The following is a 21305-nucleotide window of genomic DNA, read 5'->3' on the forward strand; positions in this document are numbered from 1 at the left end:
GGACATGATCTAAAGACTGCAAGCTGAAGATACACAAATTCAGACGGGAAATAAGGCCTAAATTTTTAACAGTGAGAGTAATTAACCACTGGAACAATTTACCCAAGGTCATGGTGGAGTCTTGATCACCGACAATTTTGAAACCAAGATTGGAGTTTTCGAACAGATTTGCTGTAGGAATTACTTTGGGGCAGTTATCTGGCCTGTGCTACCCAGGAGGTCAGATTAGAGGATCATAATGGTCCCTTCTGGCTTTAGAACCTATGAATCTTTGCCTCAAGTTGGTACTGAGCCGTTCCCCAGCAGAGCACTCTTGGGAGCTCGGCCTCTTACCTTCTGCACACAGCTCAGGGCTTAACTATTTGTGGTTAGAGGTGGTCAAAGTTTTCCCATGGAAAAATGGGGTTTTATTGAAAAAAATCAGCCTTTTTTTTTGAGAGAGAGAGAGAGAGATTTCAAAGGGAAACTTTGAAATTAAACATAGTTTGGAATTGAAATTTTTTTAAAAAACAAAGACTTTGGAAGTTTTAGGCTTTTGTTTTCTCCTCTCCGTTTTTTTGTTTTTCACCTTTCAGTGCGATACAATGAGTGCTGGCAATAGCTAGGGCTTTCCTCCTCCCCTCCCGTTTTCCAGTCCGATTTTTCAAAGATTTCTCCATTTTTGGAAATGTTACAGAGTGGAAAAAGAAAAGAAAAGGAAAAAGGGGTGAAGAAAATACTACCCATCATTCCCTGAATTGCATTCACTGGCAACCGAAGAAAACAAGAACTAGGAAGAAAAAGGAAAACATGTCAAATTTTCAATTTTTTCAAAATTTCTTTGTGACAAAAGTTGTTTCATTTTGAAATTTTCCTGTGAAACACTGAAACATTTCAAACCAATATTCTGCCTGAGACGGTGTATGTGAAAAATACAATTTTTTTTTAGACATCCTCTGACAAGAGAGCCCAGGGTACTGCCCAAATTCCCGCTTGGGTGATTCCATTTTCCTGTCTTAGATCCCTCTGCAAAGACCTGGGATTCTCCTTCATTTCCTCCCTGAAATGTTGAGCAACAGCTGCGTTCTCCCCAGCCGCCCCGAAGATTCCTGCATATACCGTTTGTCAAGCGCTCTTGAGCTGTCCCCAAGGAAAGGAGCTGCATAAATGTCTGTTGTCATTATTACGGCTCATTTCACTTGGAGCTACAAGAACGTGCTGTTCAGTAGCCATTTCCCAGGAGGGACACACCAGTGTCTCATCCTCCCTTGACAGATCTATGGCGCTCCCGTTCACTTTGACTGGAGCTCCCTGGGCAGAACCGGAAGAGAAGAGGTCGGCCTGGAGATGGCTTAACGGAGGGCTGGGGATGCTCTGGCAGAGGAAACTCTCAAAGGGAGAGCATACCATCATTAGAGCTCCTTCCAGCTCTGTCCCTATTGGCCGTTCGTTACTGCAGAGATTTCATCACTACAGAATGGTACGAGAGCTGGCTTCTGAGACCCACAGGCAGCATCTAGGGGGGTGGCTTGAAGGAATAATGGCAGCTGAATGCCTGGCTTCCCTCATATATGGGGTTTACTGTTCTGTTCAATGGCTTTCAGCACCCCAACTCTACAAATTGTTCCACCAGCCTGCCCACAGCTGTTAAACACCCACTCAGGTTGGGGCAGAGCCCCACTGATAAAGGGTGGGTTCTGAGCGTGAAAGACAAAATCTTGCATGGGGGCTGCACTGGAGTCTTTCCAAGGACCAATCATTCCCTTCACATGAGAAGTAAGCTAAACCTGGCACAGGTGAGAATGAGCCCAGCTCCCTTAAAGGGTCAGCTCCGCCTGACAGCCTTCAACAGAGCCTTGCCAATTTCCACCAGGAGAGGATCTTAAATGTGAAACTAACCAGTCTATGTTCCTTGCCCCAGGAGAAGGGCAGACAGGGCTTGAGCCTGCACCGTGGATTTCCTCGCTGACTCCAACAGAGGCAGGATGAGGCCGAAAATGAATCAATTTAATCTTTTAAAATTCTTTCCATTTAAAAATCACCTGCATTTCTGGTACTAACGCTTGGAATGAAGGGTGTTTTCAGGTGCTAACAGCGTCCACTTTCAATAACAGCTCCGTAAAATAGCGTGGTGTGGGAGGGGTGACATTTGCTCAGTCACTGAGGAGCTGGACAATATAGAAGAGATAATTTTAAATCTCCCTGGGAGATTTTTTTTTTTAAATGATGGACTCCCTTCCTGCCATGCTGTGCCTAGGATGACCAGATGTCCTGGTTTTATAGGGACAGTCCTGATATTTGGGCTTTTGTCTTATATAGGTGTCGATTACCCCGCCCCCCGTCCCCAGTTTTTCACACTTGCTATCTGGTCACCTTAGCTGTGCCCCAGACACACCAGCAGCAAGCTGGGGCACAGAAACCAGGAGGGGAAAGTGACGCTAACACAGAGCTGTCTAGACTCACTGCCCAGCCCGAGCAAGGAGCACAAACTCAAACAGCAGCAACAGGGACCCGCCAGGAGCATGACGCTCTGTGTGAATCCATCATCCCGGGGGCCCTTAACACTGTCCCTTTAAACTCTATTTGGCCCCCCTAGAAAAAGGGAGCGCAGAGAAGCTCTTACCATGGGCATCTCGGTAATAGGCGTGAGTGACGCTGCGGAACCTCTCCTGCCCTGCGGTGTCCCAGATCTGAAAAGGGCAAAGACAGGGCACCATCAGACACAATGCAAGCTGCTCAAACCAGCCCAGGCTGCTCTGGGAGCTGGGAGGATACACTGGGCTCCTTTGTTTTCCTTTTAAAGATGTTTCATTTATTTTAAGTTTAAAATGAATGAAGGGGGAGGAGCTAGCTAGAGCTGATCCAAGGACTCCAGAGAAGCAATGGAATGAGGATTTTGGAAGCCTCCTGCTTAGTCACACGTTGAAAGGGACCTGCAGTCCCCAAATCATCCCTGCACCAGTGTGCTATCAAGATGGCAGCTTCTAATTGGACTGCTAATTATTGTTTTAATTCTACTATAAAGTTACCCCTTTTGACTCAAGTGGTTAGCCAAAAATGTTGGGGTCCTGTGGGTTGGTCCAGTTAGAAATTATGACTGCACAGTCTTTGTAAAGAAACAGGATTGCATCAAAGAAGCACCTGATTCAAAGTCCTGTTTCTTTGAACCCAGCAGGAATCAAGCAACAGGAGGTCATGTCTTTGCTCATTGCTCCCAGCCTCTTTCAGACAACACTCTGCCCAAAAGCGCTCTCCCGGCTTTTTTCAGGGCCACACTCCTAGCGTGACTGGTCTTGGCTTTTCTGCCCCTTATCTCCCAGCTTCTCTGGTCTTTCTGATGCTTTCTCAGACACATGCACCTTCACAAAAGAATAGCCAGTGAACCCCCTTTGCCCAAGTGCCTTGCTGTGGGTGGTGACATGGGCCGGCGTATGCGGTGGAGGTTGTTATTGTTTCAGCTACCGGGTAACTTCATTGTGTCTTACCACTCTATTCAATGAAGGGCTGTGGTCACACCCAACCCATAATAGTATGGAAGCCACCTTTTCAGGGCTTTGCTCTTTGTGCTTAGGGATCAGAATCTCTTTCCTTTCAGCCCACCTGTGAGCTGGCCCAGCCAAGGGGTTGTATATGCAATTACACCACAAAGCCTTTGCAAATCGAGCCAGTTAGTTCTATTTGTTATTACTTCTTGGCTAGGTGTTGGCCACAGGCAGGTTCTGTTTGTCACCACAGGCAGGTTCTTGTCACCACAAGCTACTTGTTCCATGTCTCCATCCCACCAAGAGAAGCACCATGGAAAATGGTCCACTCAGCGCCTGATGGCTTCATGTTCTGCCAGGCCACGTACCGCAGGTTGAAGTGATTCAGAGCTGGGAGTTCAGCAGTCTGCTCACATGTGAGCAACACCAGCTGTCAGAGTGACGGAGGGAACATTGCGGGTTTCAGCAACGATGGGAGAAAAATTAAGACCCAACCAGAAATTCTTTTGGAAAATAAATATAAAATCCAGTGACAATGCGCACTCCTGAGAAAATTACTTTAATGTTTCATTTCAACAACAATTCATGGTCTGATCTATTCGCACATGATTAATTTGCAACAGGGGGATGTTTGTAGGGCTAAGAATAGAAAAAGTGACAAGCGCAATAAATATTTAAGAGGCGTGTCACCATTCTTCAGCATGTCTGAATACCGAAATGATGGCTTTTGACAAACGGCCTACAATGCCTCCTTAATCGAAAATCCATTTGCTGGATGGATGTGTGGGGACCTACTAATTGAATTTATCAGTTTTTAATGCAGTGTTGTGTTTGCACAGAAACACACAATCCTATTGGGGGAAAAGGAGAGCTAATGTTATTAGTTAGCTTCCAGCACCGAGGTCACAGAAGACAGCCAGATCTTGTGGCATTACAGCAGCTCAGATTCTTTTGGAACTGAAGATGTTGAGTTGAGATATCATGGGGCCGGGATGGATCAGGGGACTGGGTAACAGTGTCTTTCACCATGGAGTCTTTGACTTCAAGGGTCTTGTCTGCACCAGGAATTAGCCTGGATTTCAGCCATCATAATGCACTGCCACTGCAGACAAGGAAAGACATGATTTAGATCAGTGGAACCCTGGTGTCTATTCTGTTCTATATAGGTTCTTATACCAAAAGCTCACCACCATAATATCTGAGCATCTTCCAGTAGTGTATTAAGCAACATGTTGTTTGTTCTCTCATCTTCTCCTTGGGGGAGAAGTGGGTACAATGGAGTGTCTTGTTTTGGTAGAGTTTTAAGGTCTGGCTTTTTGTTTTTAAATATATACGTTCAAGTAGGGATGGCCTCCAGCAGTTTTAGTTGTGGCTTTCCTTGTCTGCGTGGGTGCAATTAAATCAGCTGCTGAAATCAAGGCTAATGCCAGGTATAATATACAAGATCCAAGTAACTGGTTTGAATCGGGGCTGTGTCCAATCAGGATTTATTCTCACCCGGTGGTGGTTCAGTCGTCAATGTGGAAAGAGCTGCTGGGTTTAGACCAGTGTCCCCAGCAGAAGAATAACCAGCAGGGAGGTCAAGCAGTCAATGGACCTGGAGACTAGCCTCCCCTCCCTTCCCCAAGTGACCCCTCACAATGAGGCTTGAGGGGCATTAGCAGGGAAGGCAGGGGAAGCTTGCACTCCGGCCAGCTATGCTGTACTTGTTTAATGGTGCACAAAGGCCTGTCTCCAGAGATGCCTCTCAGCAGCGCTGAAAAAAATTCCCACTAAAGCTATTATAAAGACAAAGAAACAGGTAAATAGTCACAGAGAGGAACTAATGCAAAATCACAACTGCCAAAGATATTCCGCCAACTGCTGCTCCTCAGCGTGTGGCTGATGCTTTGTTTGGTGTTAGATATTGCTGATTTCATTACCCTGCTGCACATGTTCGAAAGTCGCTTGCAGACGGGAGAGAGCACTCTGGTACGTTCCTTACATCTCTTGCAAAACTCCAGATTCCCTGGGGAGACCATACACTGGGGAACCCTGTTAAGAAAGCCCAACAGATATGAAAGCCAACCTTGCTGGGAATTCTTCAGTCTGAGCAGATCTGAATTCAGCTCCATTACATGAGTTCAGAGGTCTGCAATGTCTTGCTCCGCCAGAGTACTTGTGATCGTTTGATGGTCTCCTGGTCTATGCCGTGATGGCGACGGGGGAGGTGGGGGATCGCTTTTTAAACAGCAGAGGCCTAACTAGCCCCAAGTAGAGTGGTAATATCACCTCCTGTGACTTGCATGCTATGCTTCTGTTAATACAACCTAAAAATGCGTTTGCTTTTTTTGCAACAGCATCGCATTGCGGACTCATGTTGAGGCTGTGTTCCACCACAACTCCCAGATCCTTCTAAGCAGTGCTGCTGCAAAGCCAGTTATCCCCCATTCTGTATTTGTGCATTAGGTTTTTCTTCCCTCACTGCAGGACCTTACATTTGTCTTTGTTGAATTTCATTTTGCTGTCTATAGCCCAGTTCTCCAATATATCAAGATCCCTCTGAATTTTAGCTCTATCCTCAAAGTGCTGGCCACACCCCCAGCTTAGTGTCATCTGCAAATGTGATCAGTGTGCTCTCTAGTCCTACATCCAGCTCATTAATAAAGAACGTAAACAACCTAAACAAGCTATCCTTTAAAACTAAACCCAATCCAAACCAACGTGTTGGTTCTTTCTTTTTCTTTCTTTTTTTTTTTGGAAGTGCAGAAAGGTTTCATGAAGCCCTCGATCAACCGTGGGTATCGATAGGGTGCTAGGGACCATAGCCAGCAGCACTAAGCCCCACAGCAAACAAGCTGACATGGACGAGTTCAGATTCATGCAGAGCTGACGAATGTGGGTCAGGGGCTTACCTGCAGCTTTACCTTCACTGCATCCACATTTAAGACTTTATTCTGAAAGAGAAAACAGAAGAATGATGAGAACTCTGTACAAAACAGATTTAGACAGAGTTACAACAGCAAAGGGATTTGCCCCATCTTGTTTTGTTGCATTGACATTTTATTAGTTTGTATGGAACTGGCCAACAAATACTTAAGATTTTCCTAGGTAACTGTCACACTTCCGTATTGTATTGATTAAGAACAATAGCCTTTCAGTTATGCAGCCCCTTTCATCCAAAGCACTTTACCAGCTAAAGCCTGGAGAGAGATCACTGCAGCCAGTGCTGGGGAAGAACACAGCAATGGTTTAGCAGTGTACATCAACCCCACACAGTAATGTAGAGAGAACTTTAGGTAGGCAGAATGTAATTGTTCAGAGTGGAAATTAGCAAGGCACTGGGGTTACTGACCCTTATGAAGGCAGTCAGCGCCTTGATTTTTCAGCCCCTCTGAAAGACTGCTCCTGCCAGCACATTCTGGGAGTTGGGTTCTGGGTTCTCAGCCACCGGCCCATTGCTCTCACACCTCTGCTTCCCCATCTACAAAGGGGAGATCGTACCAAACTTCTTCGCAGGAGGGATTAAGTCATTACACATGCTTTGTGTGCTAGAGAACACACACTAGAGGGCATTCAAAGCACCACCAGCAAATAGGTCTGCATTACACCAGCTTTCAGCCAACACAGGGCTGTCAGATTTGATCCTCAATAAAGGTCCTTGCGGCCATAACAGGAAGGTTTTCTTCCATTCCTGGTAAGCCTGCTAGTTCTGACCTCTGGGATCCTGCCCAGCACCGCCCCTACAGCACAGTCCATGGTGTTAATGCACAATATTAAACTGAAGGCTATAAACCAAGGTCATGCCTGTCAGAAGCCGCATGTCCTTTGCTGGGGTGTCGCACCGGGAGAAGATGCAGAGATGTGTCCATTTAATTGCCTGAAGTGGGCATGAATGAGACATGTCAGTGAAAACACTCCATAAGTACAGTCCCAGGACACCTTCAGGCATCTGGTCACAGAAGAGACTGGCGTGACCTTGTCAGACCTGCAGCCGTGATGTCCTGGTGACCACCTGAAGAGCAGTGTCAATCACGAGTCTCCCCCCCAAGTCATGGGCCAGGAATCCAAAAACTTCAGCACCTGCCTTTAAAGAATGGGAGGGGTCGGATGGCTAGTCCCAAACGCTACGCCTGCACGGACATCCTGGCGCTGAACTCCTCCCTGTCCTACAGAACAGGGACGCTCTCTCCGTGCCCAAAGAAGGGGCACAGTGGTACCTTGGCAATGGATGCATTAGAAACCTGTCAGTAGAACAAGCCCATGTCTTTAATATGGAGGTGAGGGTCCTCAGAGTCTACAGAGCCAAGCATGCCATGTGGCCTGGCTGCTCAAATCAAGACACAGCACTGCACGCCGGGTTTTGGAGTCCCTGCGGGTCACCACCTCGGCAGTTAAGATGACCGTAGGTGCAGAGTGCACTGTGCAGCTATGGGCTGCTTATAATCTATATTGGGGCTCCATAGACAGTGCTAGGCCCTGCTCCCTCTCTCACTGCCTTGGGAGAGTTCTCACCCACACTGTGCATTGCAGGCAGACACGGCCTCCATCTTCCTCTGCCACCGAGCGATATTTGCAAAAAACAACCCTTAAAACGCTGACTCGTCCAGCCCTGCTCAGAATGTGCCTCTGCAGGGCAAGAGCCTGGCAGGAGCTCATCAGCTCTTCCCCCAGGGAATAGACCCATCTTAGGAGCTATTCCAAAGTCACGTCCAGCTCCCAGCCTAGGGAGGTCTCTCCGTTACGATTAGGAAACCCAACAGACGTGTCAGAAGCGACACAGACACACTTGGAGTATTCGTACTGCAAACGGAGAATAAATAAGAAAAATGATAGTTTTCAACCTGGGTGCCTGACCCAAATCCAGGCACTTTCCTTCAGCAGCAGGTATATGGACGCACCGGAGAGGAAACCAACCCCAGCTCGGTCCCAGTCTTGGGCACCTACAGACAAACCCAACCAGTCTATTGGCAGCCGCTAACGCAGACGGGCAGGTTGTTGAGACAGATTAATTCTGACCATCCCCTTTGAAGAGGCTTTGCAGCAGGACACAAGCGCCTCTCCCAAGGGATGTCCCCAAGGAGCAGGCACTTTGCACCACCCGCAGGAAAACCGTAACTTTCTCAGCAAACCAAGTTTGACTCCAGCTGCAGCTTCCCTGACCTCAAGTTAGCAAAATGCAGCTGAAATCCAGTGGGAGCCGGGGGCTCTGCAACTCTGGAGAGGCTCCCCAGGAATGCTGGGATGGCAGTTGTCTGAAGCGTGACCGCATGCAGCAGCTTGGCCTTAACCGTGCCGCTGTCGCACCCCAAATAAAATGTTGCTTTGACGGGCTCAGAGGCTCCATTTCCAACCTGCCCATTTGGTCCCACTCTCTAGGGCTATGGAAATTAACTGGTGATTTCCTCCCTGACAGCCCTTCTCAAAGCTGCCACAACCCCCCTGTGACCAGAGATACCAGTGAAGCCAGGCTTTGCACATCTTGAGGGGCAGTATCTGGCAGGCAGAGGACACTGGAGCGGGTGCAAATCAGGAGCGATGTCAATGGAGTAGAGCGATGTAAAGGAGGTCAGAGCCAGCCCGCTGGCTTGAGGGGATGGAGGGTTGGCCTGACCTCGCTCTTGGAAAATTCTCAGCGAGGTATGGATGGACTGTCAGCTCTCCACCCTCCCCTCGACTGTGGGTTGGGGGGAAGTTGGTAAATCCTCCGGCCCTTCAGATGGCTCTTTACCACAAGCACTGCAGAGAGAGAGAGAGAGAGAGACTATTTTCAAGTGATTCCCCATCCTTATTTGCATAAGGAGTCTGCAGAGGCTTATAAATGGGAGCCCAGGTTTCACTGTTGAAGGTTGTGACACAAAATCTATTACAGACCTGTCTACCTAGAGACATCTACTCTTTATTTGCACTGAGCTAGTGTCTACAGGCCCCAGCCCCGTTGGGCTAGGCGCTGCACAAACATTTTACAAACAAGACTCGTGTTCCTACAATTCTCTTTTACTCGTGCTGCCCCTGTGTATACGTATCTCCAGCTCCTCTCAAAATGACCCCCACCTGGTGGGGCAATGCTAGAGAAAGTCTGCACGTAAGTTTAGTTACTCCCTTCAAGGGGCAGGGCCCATCCCAGAGTTTTAAAAATCCCACCTTCAAACCGAAGCCCTCCAGAGACCACACTAGTATGTGCATTTCTGGGTGTCACTGCACCAGGGACTGGCAGACAGGCCTAACCCAGAGGATCATGTGTGTCTAATGCCCACAAGGGGGATTCTGACAGGTCCTCATCTGATTCTTTCTTAAAATAGATGGATATACCGGGAGGCATGGAGGTCTGAATATGAATGAGAAAGCATTCCTTTGTATCCATCTCCTACACCTAGCAGAGCTCTTAAAAACCTAGCAATTGCCATTTCAGAACAGCCAGACGGTCCAGCTAGCCTGCAATCTCCCCGAGTTTTACCAGACTGACACCTGCTAGCTCAAAATCCCAGACCCTGTTGCACTCGCCTGGTATCTCACTTTCCATTGTGCCAGAACAGACCAATGGTCCAGCTAACCCAGGAACCTGCATCCAACAGCAGTCAATGACAAACACTTTGAAGAACAATATAAAACATCTAAAATGCACGGAACTGTGCACCGTACGGGGGAAGGAATTTCTCCCCGATTCCAGCTGTTGATCAACTTATGCCTTGAAGCAGGAGGATGGGGAGTCCTGGTAACAGCTCTCCTAGCTGCAGGTGTTATTTTTTATTCATAAGTGCTCAGGCGCTTGTTTAAAAAACTTCCTATGTTATATAAAAATCACCCGTGGAAACAATTTATATTGTGGTACAACTAGAAAATCGTTTTCAGTGTCAATGTCTACGGCAAGGTAGACATATTTGGCAATTTAAAATCCAGTATCACTAGTGCTAATTTAAACTATTGCACGTAGCTCTGACTGGAGGACCTCTGGCAACAAATTAATGAGCTACAATATGCTGTGTTAATGGCTTTAAAAAGATACAGCCAATTACTTACAAATATCCAGTTAGTAACCACCCTTAGAAACATAAAAATCACTTCTTTTTCTGCCAATTTTGCTTCTTTTTCAAACATAGAGATGCGCTCTCTCTCTCACACACTCACTCTCCTTTTTGTTCATTTTATCTGTGTTTTAGATGATTGGACAATAAAAATCAATAAGAAAACGAGCTGAAGCAGTCAGACTTTCTGCACTGTCCCTCCATACTGTCCTTGTCCTGGATAGAACTTTAAGGAGACGAAGGATGGGCCAGAGATTACGCTGCTAGCTTGGGAATCAAAAGACCTGGGTGACTTGGGACAAGACAGGAACTCTACCCTGTCCCCCACAGAGGATGGAGAGAACAGCACAGCCTCCCAGGGGTGCGGGGAGGACTAACACACTGACGATTGTGAGGTGCGCAGATGCTCCGGTACCCACAGTAGATAAACATGCCAAGCTGAGGGTGGATCGGAATTGCTTCTGGCTGTGTTATATCTGCACTGATAAGCAGCAGTTCCGCTCTCCTCCTGACTTGCAGGTTAGCGACTCCTTCCCAACCCTCCCCTTAAACAAACGTTATTGCTGTGCGCTACAGCAGATGGGCTGCATTACCGCTATCCATTTTTTTGATGCATCCTAGCAATTAACGAGCCTCTAATGCTCCTATTTCCTTTTTATGGCAGTCCCTGCTGCTTCCACCCTGAGCCCTGCTGATCAACCAAATCAACAAACCCATAACAACTTTATCTCCACATCTAAACTGCCTGGTGGGAAGACCCAGCAACGTGGGCCGCTCACGCGAGCCCAGCGGTGCCGTTCTGCTGCTCTCCTGGCTCTACGCAGCTGCAAGACAAACTCTAGAGTGCCTGCTATGCTCAGATCACCTCTTCTGCACAGGGAGATGGTGCGGGCGAAAGCTCCCCATTAGAGGCCTGACAGTTACAAAGAGGGAGTATATCTAGTGGTTTGAGCAGGGGACTGGGAGCTAGGACACCTGCTTCTAGTTCCATCTCTGCCTCTGTCTCACTGCGGAAAGTCACCACCTCCCCAGGACTCAGTCTGTAAAGTGCTTTGAGATCCCCAGGGCGAGGGGGCGACAGAAGGTGAGAGGTGAAGATGACTGGGGGTGACTGGCTGTGTCCCAAGTACCGTTTCTCATGTATGACTGGAACGAGCCTCTTTCAGAAGCAAAACGGATGCTCTCCCTTCTGGCTGAGGAAGGGCTGACTGCGGGGACAGGCCAGGGAACACCCCAAGCCCTGTTCTACATCCCTCCCTTGCTTGGCTGGCGTTCCCCTTGGCCCGGCTCCCTTCCCACACTGCCCCCACTGCCTCGTGTTGGGAGGGAAGCACCAGGCTCTGCCCTCCTGCCCCAGCTGTTCAGAGGGGTCAATTAGACACTTTCAGTGCCAAGCACGTCACAGATGCTGCAGGGCTCTCGGCTACTTGAGAGTGGGGAGACGAGCAGAGAAGATAGGAGCATCTCGGAGGTGCGGGGGGGGGGGGACCTGCACAGAGACCAGTGCCTAGACTTCAGAGCCCCTCTGAGCAACCCGTCCAAGACGGAAACAACCTCAGGGCAGATCCTAGTTGAAGATGGATGAGATTATCAAGGAATATCAACAGACTAACCAGTGAGAAGCAGAGCTGGTGGAAAAAGTGATTTTGATAAACACAGCATGGCTGGTTTGCTCCACTGTTATTACTCAGTGCTTTGGGGAGCGTTCAGCCAGACCATGGTCCAAAGAAGGATTCATCTCAGATGGGCGCTCGTTAGTCACTATTGATCCTTCATTATTCTCCTGATTAAAGAGAACGAATCAGAACCAAGGAGCAGAATGTCCTATGTACAAATTACCTATGTCACAGAGATAATCAACCACACACTATGAAAAATATTACTGCCTAATAGAGAATCTCCTTCCGTATCCAGAGACTGAATCCAGAAAAACCTGTTCAGAATATCTTTGTCACCACAGTATGCCTCTGCACTGATCTGGCACCTTAAAATCCCATTGGGCCTGCAGAAAAGGGGGGTGGGGGAAGATATCTTCTTGTTGAAAAATTGGATAGAATCGACAAACAGCTACAAGAACAATTCAAACCCCAGACGACTGCAAAGCTCAATCTATGTAGTTTATCCATGAGACAGCTAAGAGGTGATTGGATCACAGGCCATAAGTACCAACATGGGGAGAAGATTTAGCAGAAAGTTCTTTAATGTAGCAGACACAGGCTGAGAGAGATCAAAGGGCTGGAAACCGAAGCGAGACAAATTCAGACTAGAAATAAAGCACAATTTTTTGACAGTGAAGGTAATTAACTACTGGAATGACTTTTCAAGGGCTGGCGTGGACTTTCTGTTCATTGAAATCTCTAAATCATGAATGGGATTTTTTTTTGTAAAGTTCCATCTAACTCAACCAGAAGGTATGGTATTGATGGGTGAAATTCTACGCCTGGGGCATGCAGGAGGGCAGACTAAATTATCATAATGGTCCCTTTATGGCCTTGACTGCTATGAACAAATGAATCTATAATGAAAACCTGACAGTTAAAGACACATCGGAGCGAAAGGTTAGAACAGACTGAGATTTGTCGACAGATTTTATTTAAATTTATAATAAAAACATGCAAAAACCCCACATCTCTATTACTCTGGGCACCTTTGACTGCTAGCAGAGCACCTAAAAGCCACCCCATTGCACTAGGCACTGAAAAACAAACACACAGCAAGAGACAGCCCCTGCCCCAAAGAGCTTACATGCCAAAAAGACAAGACAGACAGAGTATCAGGAGGGGAAACTGAGGCACAAAGGGGACACGACTTGCCCACAGTCACACAGCAGGTCAGTGGCAGAGACAGGAATTGAAACCAGGACTACCGAGTGCCAGCCCAGTGCACTATCCAGTGGACCAAAGCCAGCAGCTTATCTACCACCAGTCTCCAAAAGGACAAAGCTCCCTTCCTCCCCCAAAAAAGGAGTCACCCGTTGTCCTTCATAGAGGTTACATACAACAATTTACATAGTGTGCCCCCAAGGTCAACAAACCAGGGCAAGCTCATTCCAAGAGGAGCAAGAGGATCGAAAGTGGAGGGCGCTGATGGATAGCATCCTGTTAGTACTCCCTTTTAAAACTGATTCATAAGGCCAGAAGGGACGTCCGTGACCATCTCTGCCATTATGGAAAGTATTGCGAATTATTTGCAAACAGAAAAACAGGGTGAACCTGAGCTCCAGTGAGACGCGGGTTTGATTTTTAAAAAATTCTTTCCTTGTTAATAATATAAGGCATCAGCTGTGTCTTGACAGTGCCCCTTCTAACAGTAACCCTCGCTCCCCAGAAAGTGCCAGGAGAAGCTAACTGCTAGCATATGGATCTCCTTGAAAAGGTGGCACTTCACTCTCCAGCCATGACATGGGCCGCAGAGATAGGAGGGAGTCAGACGACAAGTTTCCCATTTAAATTGTGAATCTGCAGCCTCCTTTATCGGGGTGGGCAAAGGGCCACGTAAGCTGGCTTCACACACAGTACCCAGCTGGAATTCGATTTCAACCCTGCATGCATTTAGAGAGCACGGTGGATGGGGAGGAGACAGCTGCCTCAGTGAAAAGCTCTCTGGAAGAGTCTATTCCGAGCCCCGCGATGGCTGGAGGCCAAGTTCACTCATTTCTCCGAGAAGGTGTTTTCTCTCTGTGTGTTTGTAATATAATTGTGGTAACAATGTTCTGTCGGCTAAAGCAATCACACACCACTCGGCAAATTAACTGACTCCCGTAACAATGGTTTTCTGGATGGATTGCAAGGGTGGACCATAACCCTGAGCCGTGTGCTGTTCCGATAAACAAGCAGAGGCGCTGGCTGCATGTTGGCGGAGGACGTACAGACGTTCCAGGTGCTGGCACAGCTCTTCGACAAATGCCCTCTGGCAACAGCAGGCTGCCTGCCAGGGAAGAAGAGCAGGCCCAGGAATCGCACAGCACCATGTGCGAGGCCTTGCAAGCCAGTCGGCATTTCATCATGCAAGAGCTCTGGACGGACGAACATGCCGTGGGCCCGTCCCCCAGCTTCTGAGGGAGCAGAGCTACTGTTACTCGTCACTCCCCACACCAGACACATACCGGGCACCACCACCCTGCCCAGCCCCAGGAGCAGAAAGGCAATTAATGGAGGTGCAGTGTGGCCTAGTGGCCTGGGCTAGAGTCAGGACACCTGGGTTCCATTCCTAACTCTGTGACGCTGGGCAAGTCCCTTCCTCTCTCTGGGCCTCCGTTTCCCCTCTTACTCTTTGCAGGGCTTGTCGGCAGAAGGTGAATTTTGTAGGGCAGGGACTGTCTCGCTGTGAACACGTGCAGTGCCCGATCTTGGCCAGAGCCTTTTGTCAGCCTTACGATAATGGCACAGGGTCGCTAGCCATAAGGGGCTCAGGTACCCAGCCCATCTGGGGAAGATGAGCCGACCCAGACCCACCGGTGAGTAGCTAATACCTGGGCAGCAGTTAGTCCGGGAACGCCTGGGCCTAACAGAGGCTTAGAAGAGTGCAGCAAGGAAGCCCAGAATAGGGGAATCGCTGAGGTGTGAGACTCCTTGGGGAGACAGGTCGGCTATTCCCAGCCATGTCTCCCTGGCAAGCAAAGGCTGACGGCGAGAGACGCAGGCCCAGAGCCAGCGTTCCCAGGCAAGGGACCGTAGCAGCCCAGGAGAATGAACTGGGCACGGCCCGTCCTGGGGAGGTGCTGGGGACTGGCTCAGCAAAGAGCCACGCACTGTCGGGGAAGACTGGTGTTCAGCCGAATGCCCAGCAAAGGCTCAGCATTCAGCCTGTAAGGGCTCCGGGGTGAGACAGGAGGTGGACTAATCCAGAGGTGGAGAGTTGGCGGTGGAGTTTTGTTTATGTTTTGGTGTTATCCTTTCCTGATAAATAAATGAGACCTCCTGAAGAGGGTGCTCTTGAATACTAGAAAGGCCAGCTTTGACTTGTTTATACCCCAGGTGAAGGGAAACTGAGGCAGAGGCTCACCTGCAGCACCATGCCAGACGGGCACGTCGGGGTGACCTGCATGCCACTGCAAGTAACAATAGTAGCAGTGACTCCCATCCTCCTGATGCTTGTTTGTGCCCCCCCATTGAGAGCCCCTGGACTAAGGAGAACGACAGCATCTCAGGTCTGTAGCTTGCCAGTTAGCGTTAGCTTGGCCGTGGCAATGCCCATCTGGGAGCTATTCCCCAAGAGAGCTGGAGGAATTTCTATCGTCTCACTTTGCCTCGCTCAAGCCACATGCATCATTTTTGCAAGCCGTACGCCATGGATCAAGCGTGTAGTTAATCCCCGCTCACCACCCCTCGCCAGCTCCATCAGCAGCAGGGAGGCAGCTATTATCCACACCATTAAAAAGTCCCCTCAGGGCAGGCAGGAGCCAGTAGGATGCTTTAGTGTGTGGGCTACACAGGGATCCCAACGAACACCCAGTGGCGGGGGCGCGTCGAGGGGCAGCATGCTGCTAAGGCAGACCTGGCCTTCCGTGGCGCTGAGAGCGGCTGCGTATGCCACAGAGAGCTAATAGGAGCTGGGAAAGGCAGGTCAAAGGGAACCTGGAGAGTCAGAGACTGTGGAGCCTCGTTAGCGAGTTCTCTGCTGAACGGAGCCTTACACTGCACTAAAGCCTTTTCCGAAAGGAACTAAACTGGGAGATTCAATTCCACTCTCCCTGCTGGCCTGGAACCCAGCTGGTATTAATTACAGATGCCTTGGTGAGAAAGCCGAGGAAGTGGTAATTAGACATCAGTGTGCTGAGGGGCTGCAGGACTAAACACATTTTAGTTTAAATTGATTGCTGGTGCCACCCTAGACCTGTGGGTCCAGACAGCAGGGCCAGCAAGAGGGCAAGCTTCTCCCCGGGCATCCCTGCCAACCTTGCCTGTAACTTTGGACCTTCATGAGGGGTGGGAGAGCACTTTGGTCCTTGGTCTCCCTGCTGAGACTGACAGCAAAGCAGGCAGTGAGGAATGTGTTTGTAGGACAAGGGCTGCTGTATGCTAGGAACTTCACTGACACCAACTGTTCGTTACGTACAGGGCCCGCCACGCCATCCGCAGCTGTGACGGCTTTGGGGGGAGGTTGTCAGGGTTATAGGAGCTGGGTGCCATGTGCTGCCTTTGACAACCCTGCTCCGTTCATGGCCTGGGGCCAAAGGTGAAGTTCTCCACAGGACATAATGGAACCATGCAGTCCCCCGGGATAATGTTTTCAGGCAACAGTGACTAGCGTGCAAAGGAGTCCTTATTGCTCCAAGCAGCTCTCCAAAGTAATTCCTCCTCTGGGGGCAATGGTTTGCTGATTGCCGATTCAGGGTCGCTCATGTGGGAGGACTTCCTCCGCACAGTGGAAACAGCAGCCATGTGAGGTGCAGCCCATCCAGCCAGCCACCTTACCCATCAATTTGCCTCACAACTTTTGAAGTTCTATCAGTTTAAAAGGCTCAAATTAACCCCAACAGCTTCTGCTTGTGGTGAATGGGTCAGCAACTGCAGGAAGATTAAATATTATTTGTTATGAAGTTGTATATTTCATGCATCAGGTTTATGGGAGTGTTTCATGCATCGGGTTTATGGGACTCTGCACCGTGTATATTAGCATCGCAGAACAACACGTGCAAGACTGTATGTAACCTCCCAGCAATTCCTGGCTCTAATCAGGTAAACTGTTTTGCTCTCATATGACACACAGAATAAATGTATTCATTTGGCAGAGAAACCAGTCCCTCAAACTCCTGTACTGTGTCTTTGGCACAGGGCAATTTCTCCGCAGATTTGCTGTATTCAAGTCCAAGTGAGATTCACAACCCCACAATGCCAAACTTCTCAGGGAAACTTCTCTCTTGGAAAACAAGCAGCTGTCTGGTTGCACTCATTACTTTGCAGTTGTCTAACTCTGTGCCTCTTATTGACAATCCCCCACAAAAGCACTAGCCAGGAGGAAATCTTGCAAGAGTTCTTAGGAAGCTGTCCTCAGGGGTTCTCTTAAAGTAGAAATTTAGACTCCTGACTGTCCAAAGTCACTTGTGCATCCCGGTCATGGGCAATGTTCCCTCTAATTTTTGACAGGCCGTGTGCGCAAAAAATTTCTTCTGTGCAAATTGTTGTGCACGCGGTATTTCGCCGTGTGCGCGGGGTTTAGGATCTCTGTGCGCGCACACACGGGCTCAGCTTAGAGGGAACAGTGGTCATGGGTGCTGATTCTCCCACATGAACAAAGGAATCAGAATATGGACCCGTGGCCTAGCTAGTCTGGTATCCTGGCTCTGGTAGTGGCCAGTACCAGATGTTGCATGGGAAGATACCAGAACTGGGCAAAGACGGCTTTGCAGGGCTAGATGTTCAGAGGAGCTCAGCATTCATCACGCTCCAATGCTAAGCCCTTTTGAGAATCTGGCCCATAATGGACAATTATGGAGCAATCTGCCGACAGCGGAAGTTTCTTCCTATCCTCAGGCAGTGAGTGGTTGGCTCATGCCCCAAAGGAGAAGGGTTTTATATACCTGCTATGTACTTCTATCCTAACCGAAGTAACTGTGCACGTTCTCACCCATTTAAATAGCCCTTTCCCAAATCTTATTAAGATCTTGAGGGTTCGGATCTCAGAATTCTTATAACCATTGCCAGTGGAGTTTATAAATATTTATTGATTTTCCTTTGTTACTGGCTTCCCAGTCCATGCATCAGTTACCCCGTTGTGGTATTTTGGTACTTGTGGTTTCATGTCTTCGTGAAAGGCAGGAAGTGGAGAAGTGCATGAAAATGAAAACAATCCTAATTCACCACCAGCACACCTACGCTGACTTCAGCGAGTCACACAAGGACTGGACATGGCCCCAAAAGTGCACCCAACGTGTCTGAGCTTCAGGAGACGCCCAGGGCTTGACTTAGAATCTGGGGTTGAAAGTTCAGGTCTATGATGAAGCATCATCTAGTGGTTAGCACAGCAGACTCGTAACCAGGATACCAGGGACATGTCCCAAACTTTGCCACTGGCTCCTTGTGCCCCTCAGCATGTCCCGTAACGACAATGAACCTCCATTTCAACACCTTTGAAATAGGGATTGGAAATATTTACCTACCTCACATGGGAGCTGTGAGCTCTTACTCGACTAAAGTCTGTGAAGCACTTTGAGAACTTTGGATGAAACATTCTCTAAAGAGAGGAAAATTATTTATCCAAAACAAGTTTGCTTCCCACCGGGACATTAGATGCAGCAGGTTATGGAAAAGAAAGTTCAATTTTTATTTTCTGATGAATATCCCCAGACAAGATCCTAAACTAGACAGGCCAAGTGGGGGGAGGGAACACAGGCACAGATGGGGAAAAGACTTACCCAGCAGGTCAGTAGCAGAGCTGGGAACAGAACTTCCTAACTTCCAAGCCAGCAGCCTATCCACTAGGCCAGACTGCCTCTCCTCCTGCTCTTCCTCAAGGATTCCTCTGCACTTGGCAAAGGTGGCTGTAATAAATCCAAGCCACACAGGCCATAAAGCACCCTTTTTTCCTTATTTAAAAAAAAACAAAACAAAATTATTTGCCCTGTCACAGCCTCTCCAATGAACTGTGAGCAGTAAATAACCTGCCATGTTAAGTGGCCAGCGGTGCTCGTTATTAACTGATTGCTAGGATTCACTTCAGCCTGTCGTGTGCGGAAGGCCAGGGCAACACTCAACCGTGAGCTGGGGAAGGCTACCAAACCTCAGCCATTCGGACTGATTTCTCCTTCCCAACGCAGGACCAAAGCAAGCTCCCCCAGGCATTTGGGGGGTGCACTCTCTAGGTTGGTATGTGTGGCTGAAAGCAAAGGGTCAACTAGTAGAAGCAAGTGGCCTCTGCACTGCAAAGAGAAAAATCACACAAACTCCAAGCTAATGTACCTACAGCTGGTCAGCGCAGAAGGCTTCCAGCTCTGCAGAAGAGACTGAGGCCTGATCTATTCTTAAAAGTTAGGTTGACATAGCTACATCACTCTGGGGTATGAAAACTCCACACCCCTCAGCACCATAGCTATGCCCAGTGCAGACGCAGCTAGGAAGAATGTTTCCATCAACCTAGCAACCACCGCTCAGGGAGGCGGAGTTCCTACGGCAACGGGAAAAATGCCTTCCCTTACTGTAGCCTGTGTCTACGCTACAGGGGTACAGTGGCATAGCTCCTGCTGCCATTCTGGACCTACTAATGTGGCAGGCTAAAACATGTCAGACATCTGAGCCTCCCAGATTCTGGTGGATAACCAGGGAGCTAAATTGAATTCACTGTGGTTACTGAGGGGATCAAAAAATCTAGTCCTAACGTCTGCGTACTGAATGTTCACGCAGCTCTCTTCGAAACAAACTGCCGGGACTTGAGTAAAAGTGTACCAGGAGCTGCTGCTCTTGCTGTGGTTGCCCAGGTGGGTTCAGGTTTGTGAAGCATCTGACTGAATTGTCTCTTCTAACCCAAGACCATGAGGGAATTCGTTGCTGTGCACACCATATGTCTGACTCTCCCATTCCCCATCAGCGTGCGGCGCGGGGCTCAAGAGATGTTCTGCAACTCTATTAGTGCTGACTGGATGACCACACGTAAACAGCCTTGGAAACCAAAAATGGCATCTCTGTCTTTGTGTAATCCGGGGAGAACCTTTCCCTAACACCGAGCACCAGGCGAAGGACCCTGTGACCACAAGACTTATTTTCAACCAGGCCAGTTGCTTTGCACTCAGAGTAAACTGGAACTGGGATCTGACAGCAGACAATCACGGCAGCTGGAGCTTATTACATTCTGGACGTGCACTAAACCATACTCGAGTCTCCGTGGGGCATGGTCAGTGTGCCCATGTCGAGCAAGCACACAAGGAAGCCAGGGAGAGAAAAGGTAAACCTAGAGCAGGTGAAGTACTGTAAAAAAGCGCTTGCTAATATTTGTTTGACTTCTGAGTATTTGCTTTGACTGTATTCCTGTATCTTGCTGTTTGTGATCATTCACACGAATGGTTTCCTTTGGCACAAACGGGTGGGAACAGATTTCTCTTCACATGAGCTCACGTGGAAGGAAGAATATTTGCTAGTCTCATGTTCAAAACATGTTCCAGTCACCCAATCAGGAAGTAGCAAAAATACCATGTGATTTAAGTTACCAATCACACAAAGAATAGTTGAAGTGAGCAGCTGGGGAATAACCCACAGTCCATCCATTCATCAGGTATGAAAAGTGAACAGATTAGTAAAAACCAAGGTCTGTTCCTACTGTGTGGCCAACTTGACCTGCAACAATGACTCTGTGTAAAGCCCAACCCGAGCTGATGGGGAAACTCGTGAGAATGCCCATTAGGAAGAATTGGATTGGCTGACTTTTTTGTTTTTTTTAAATTGAGGTCATAGACATAGTAGAGTTAAATCACTGCAAGTCGCCTACAATATCTATGGAGTAAGCCTGGAGTCAATGAAAAGCTTTAGATTTGATAGGGGAGATCAAGTGATTTTTAACTTTTTTCATTTTAAATTCTCTGCTCGAACAACTTCTTTACCTGTGTTCTAATTACTTAGACACACACACACACACACACACACAGAGCTTTTCTTTCTTTCCTCCTGTTCATATTAGGTTTTGTTTAATTATTTGTTTTACAGCAGCATTAGAGAGCCCAGCTAAGATACGGACCCACTAGGCAAGAAGCATAAAGCAGCCAGAAGGAAATTAGTGGGGTTTCTGGCATATCCCACTTACAGGGCTGAGTGAAGGGGTTCAGGAAAAAAACAGACTAGAACTAAACCCAAGCTTTTGTTTGTAATTTGGAAAGGTTCAGGTAAGTTGAGTCCCCAGCTCATGCTCTTCC

The 21305-nt window shown here is 48.3% G+C and overlaps 1 protein-coding gene across 2 annotated transcripts in view; it reads right to left on the minus strand.

The window, feature by feature from the left end:
• The window catches only part of RAB26 (RAB26, member RAS oncogene family), a 213126-nt gene that overhangs the window by 61041 nt on the left and 130780 nt on the right, over nucleotides 1–21305 (minus strand). For both annotated transcript variants that reach the window (XM_037911327.2, XM_043524005.1), the window contains exons 3-4: nucleotides 6356–6397; nucleotides 2603–2669 (exon numbers count right to left, since the gene is read on the minus strand). In XM_037911327.2, coding sequence (XP_037767255.1) covers nucleotides 2603–2669; nucleotides 6356–6397 — 109 coding nt within the window. The remainder of the gene's footprint in view (nucleotides 1–2602; nucleotides 2670–6355; nucleotides 6398–21305) is intronic.

The sequence above is a fragment of the Chelonia mydas genome, chromosome 10, assembly GCF_015237465.2.
Source record: "Chelonia mydas isolate rCheMyd1 chromosome 10, rCheMyd1.pri.v2, whole genome shotgun sequence".
NCBI classification, from domain to species: Eukaryota; Metazoa; Chordata; order Testudines; family Cheloniidae; genus Chelonia; species Chelonia mydas.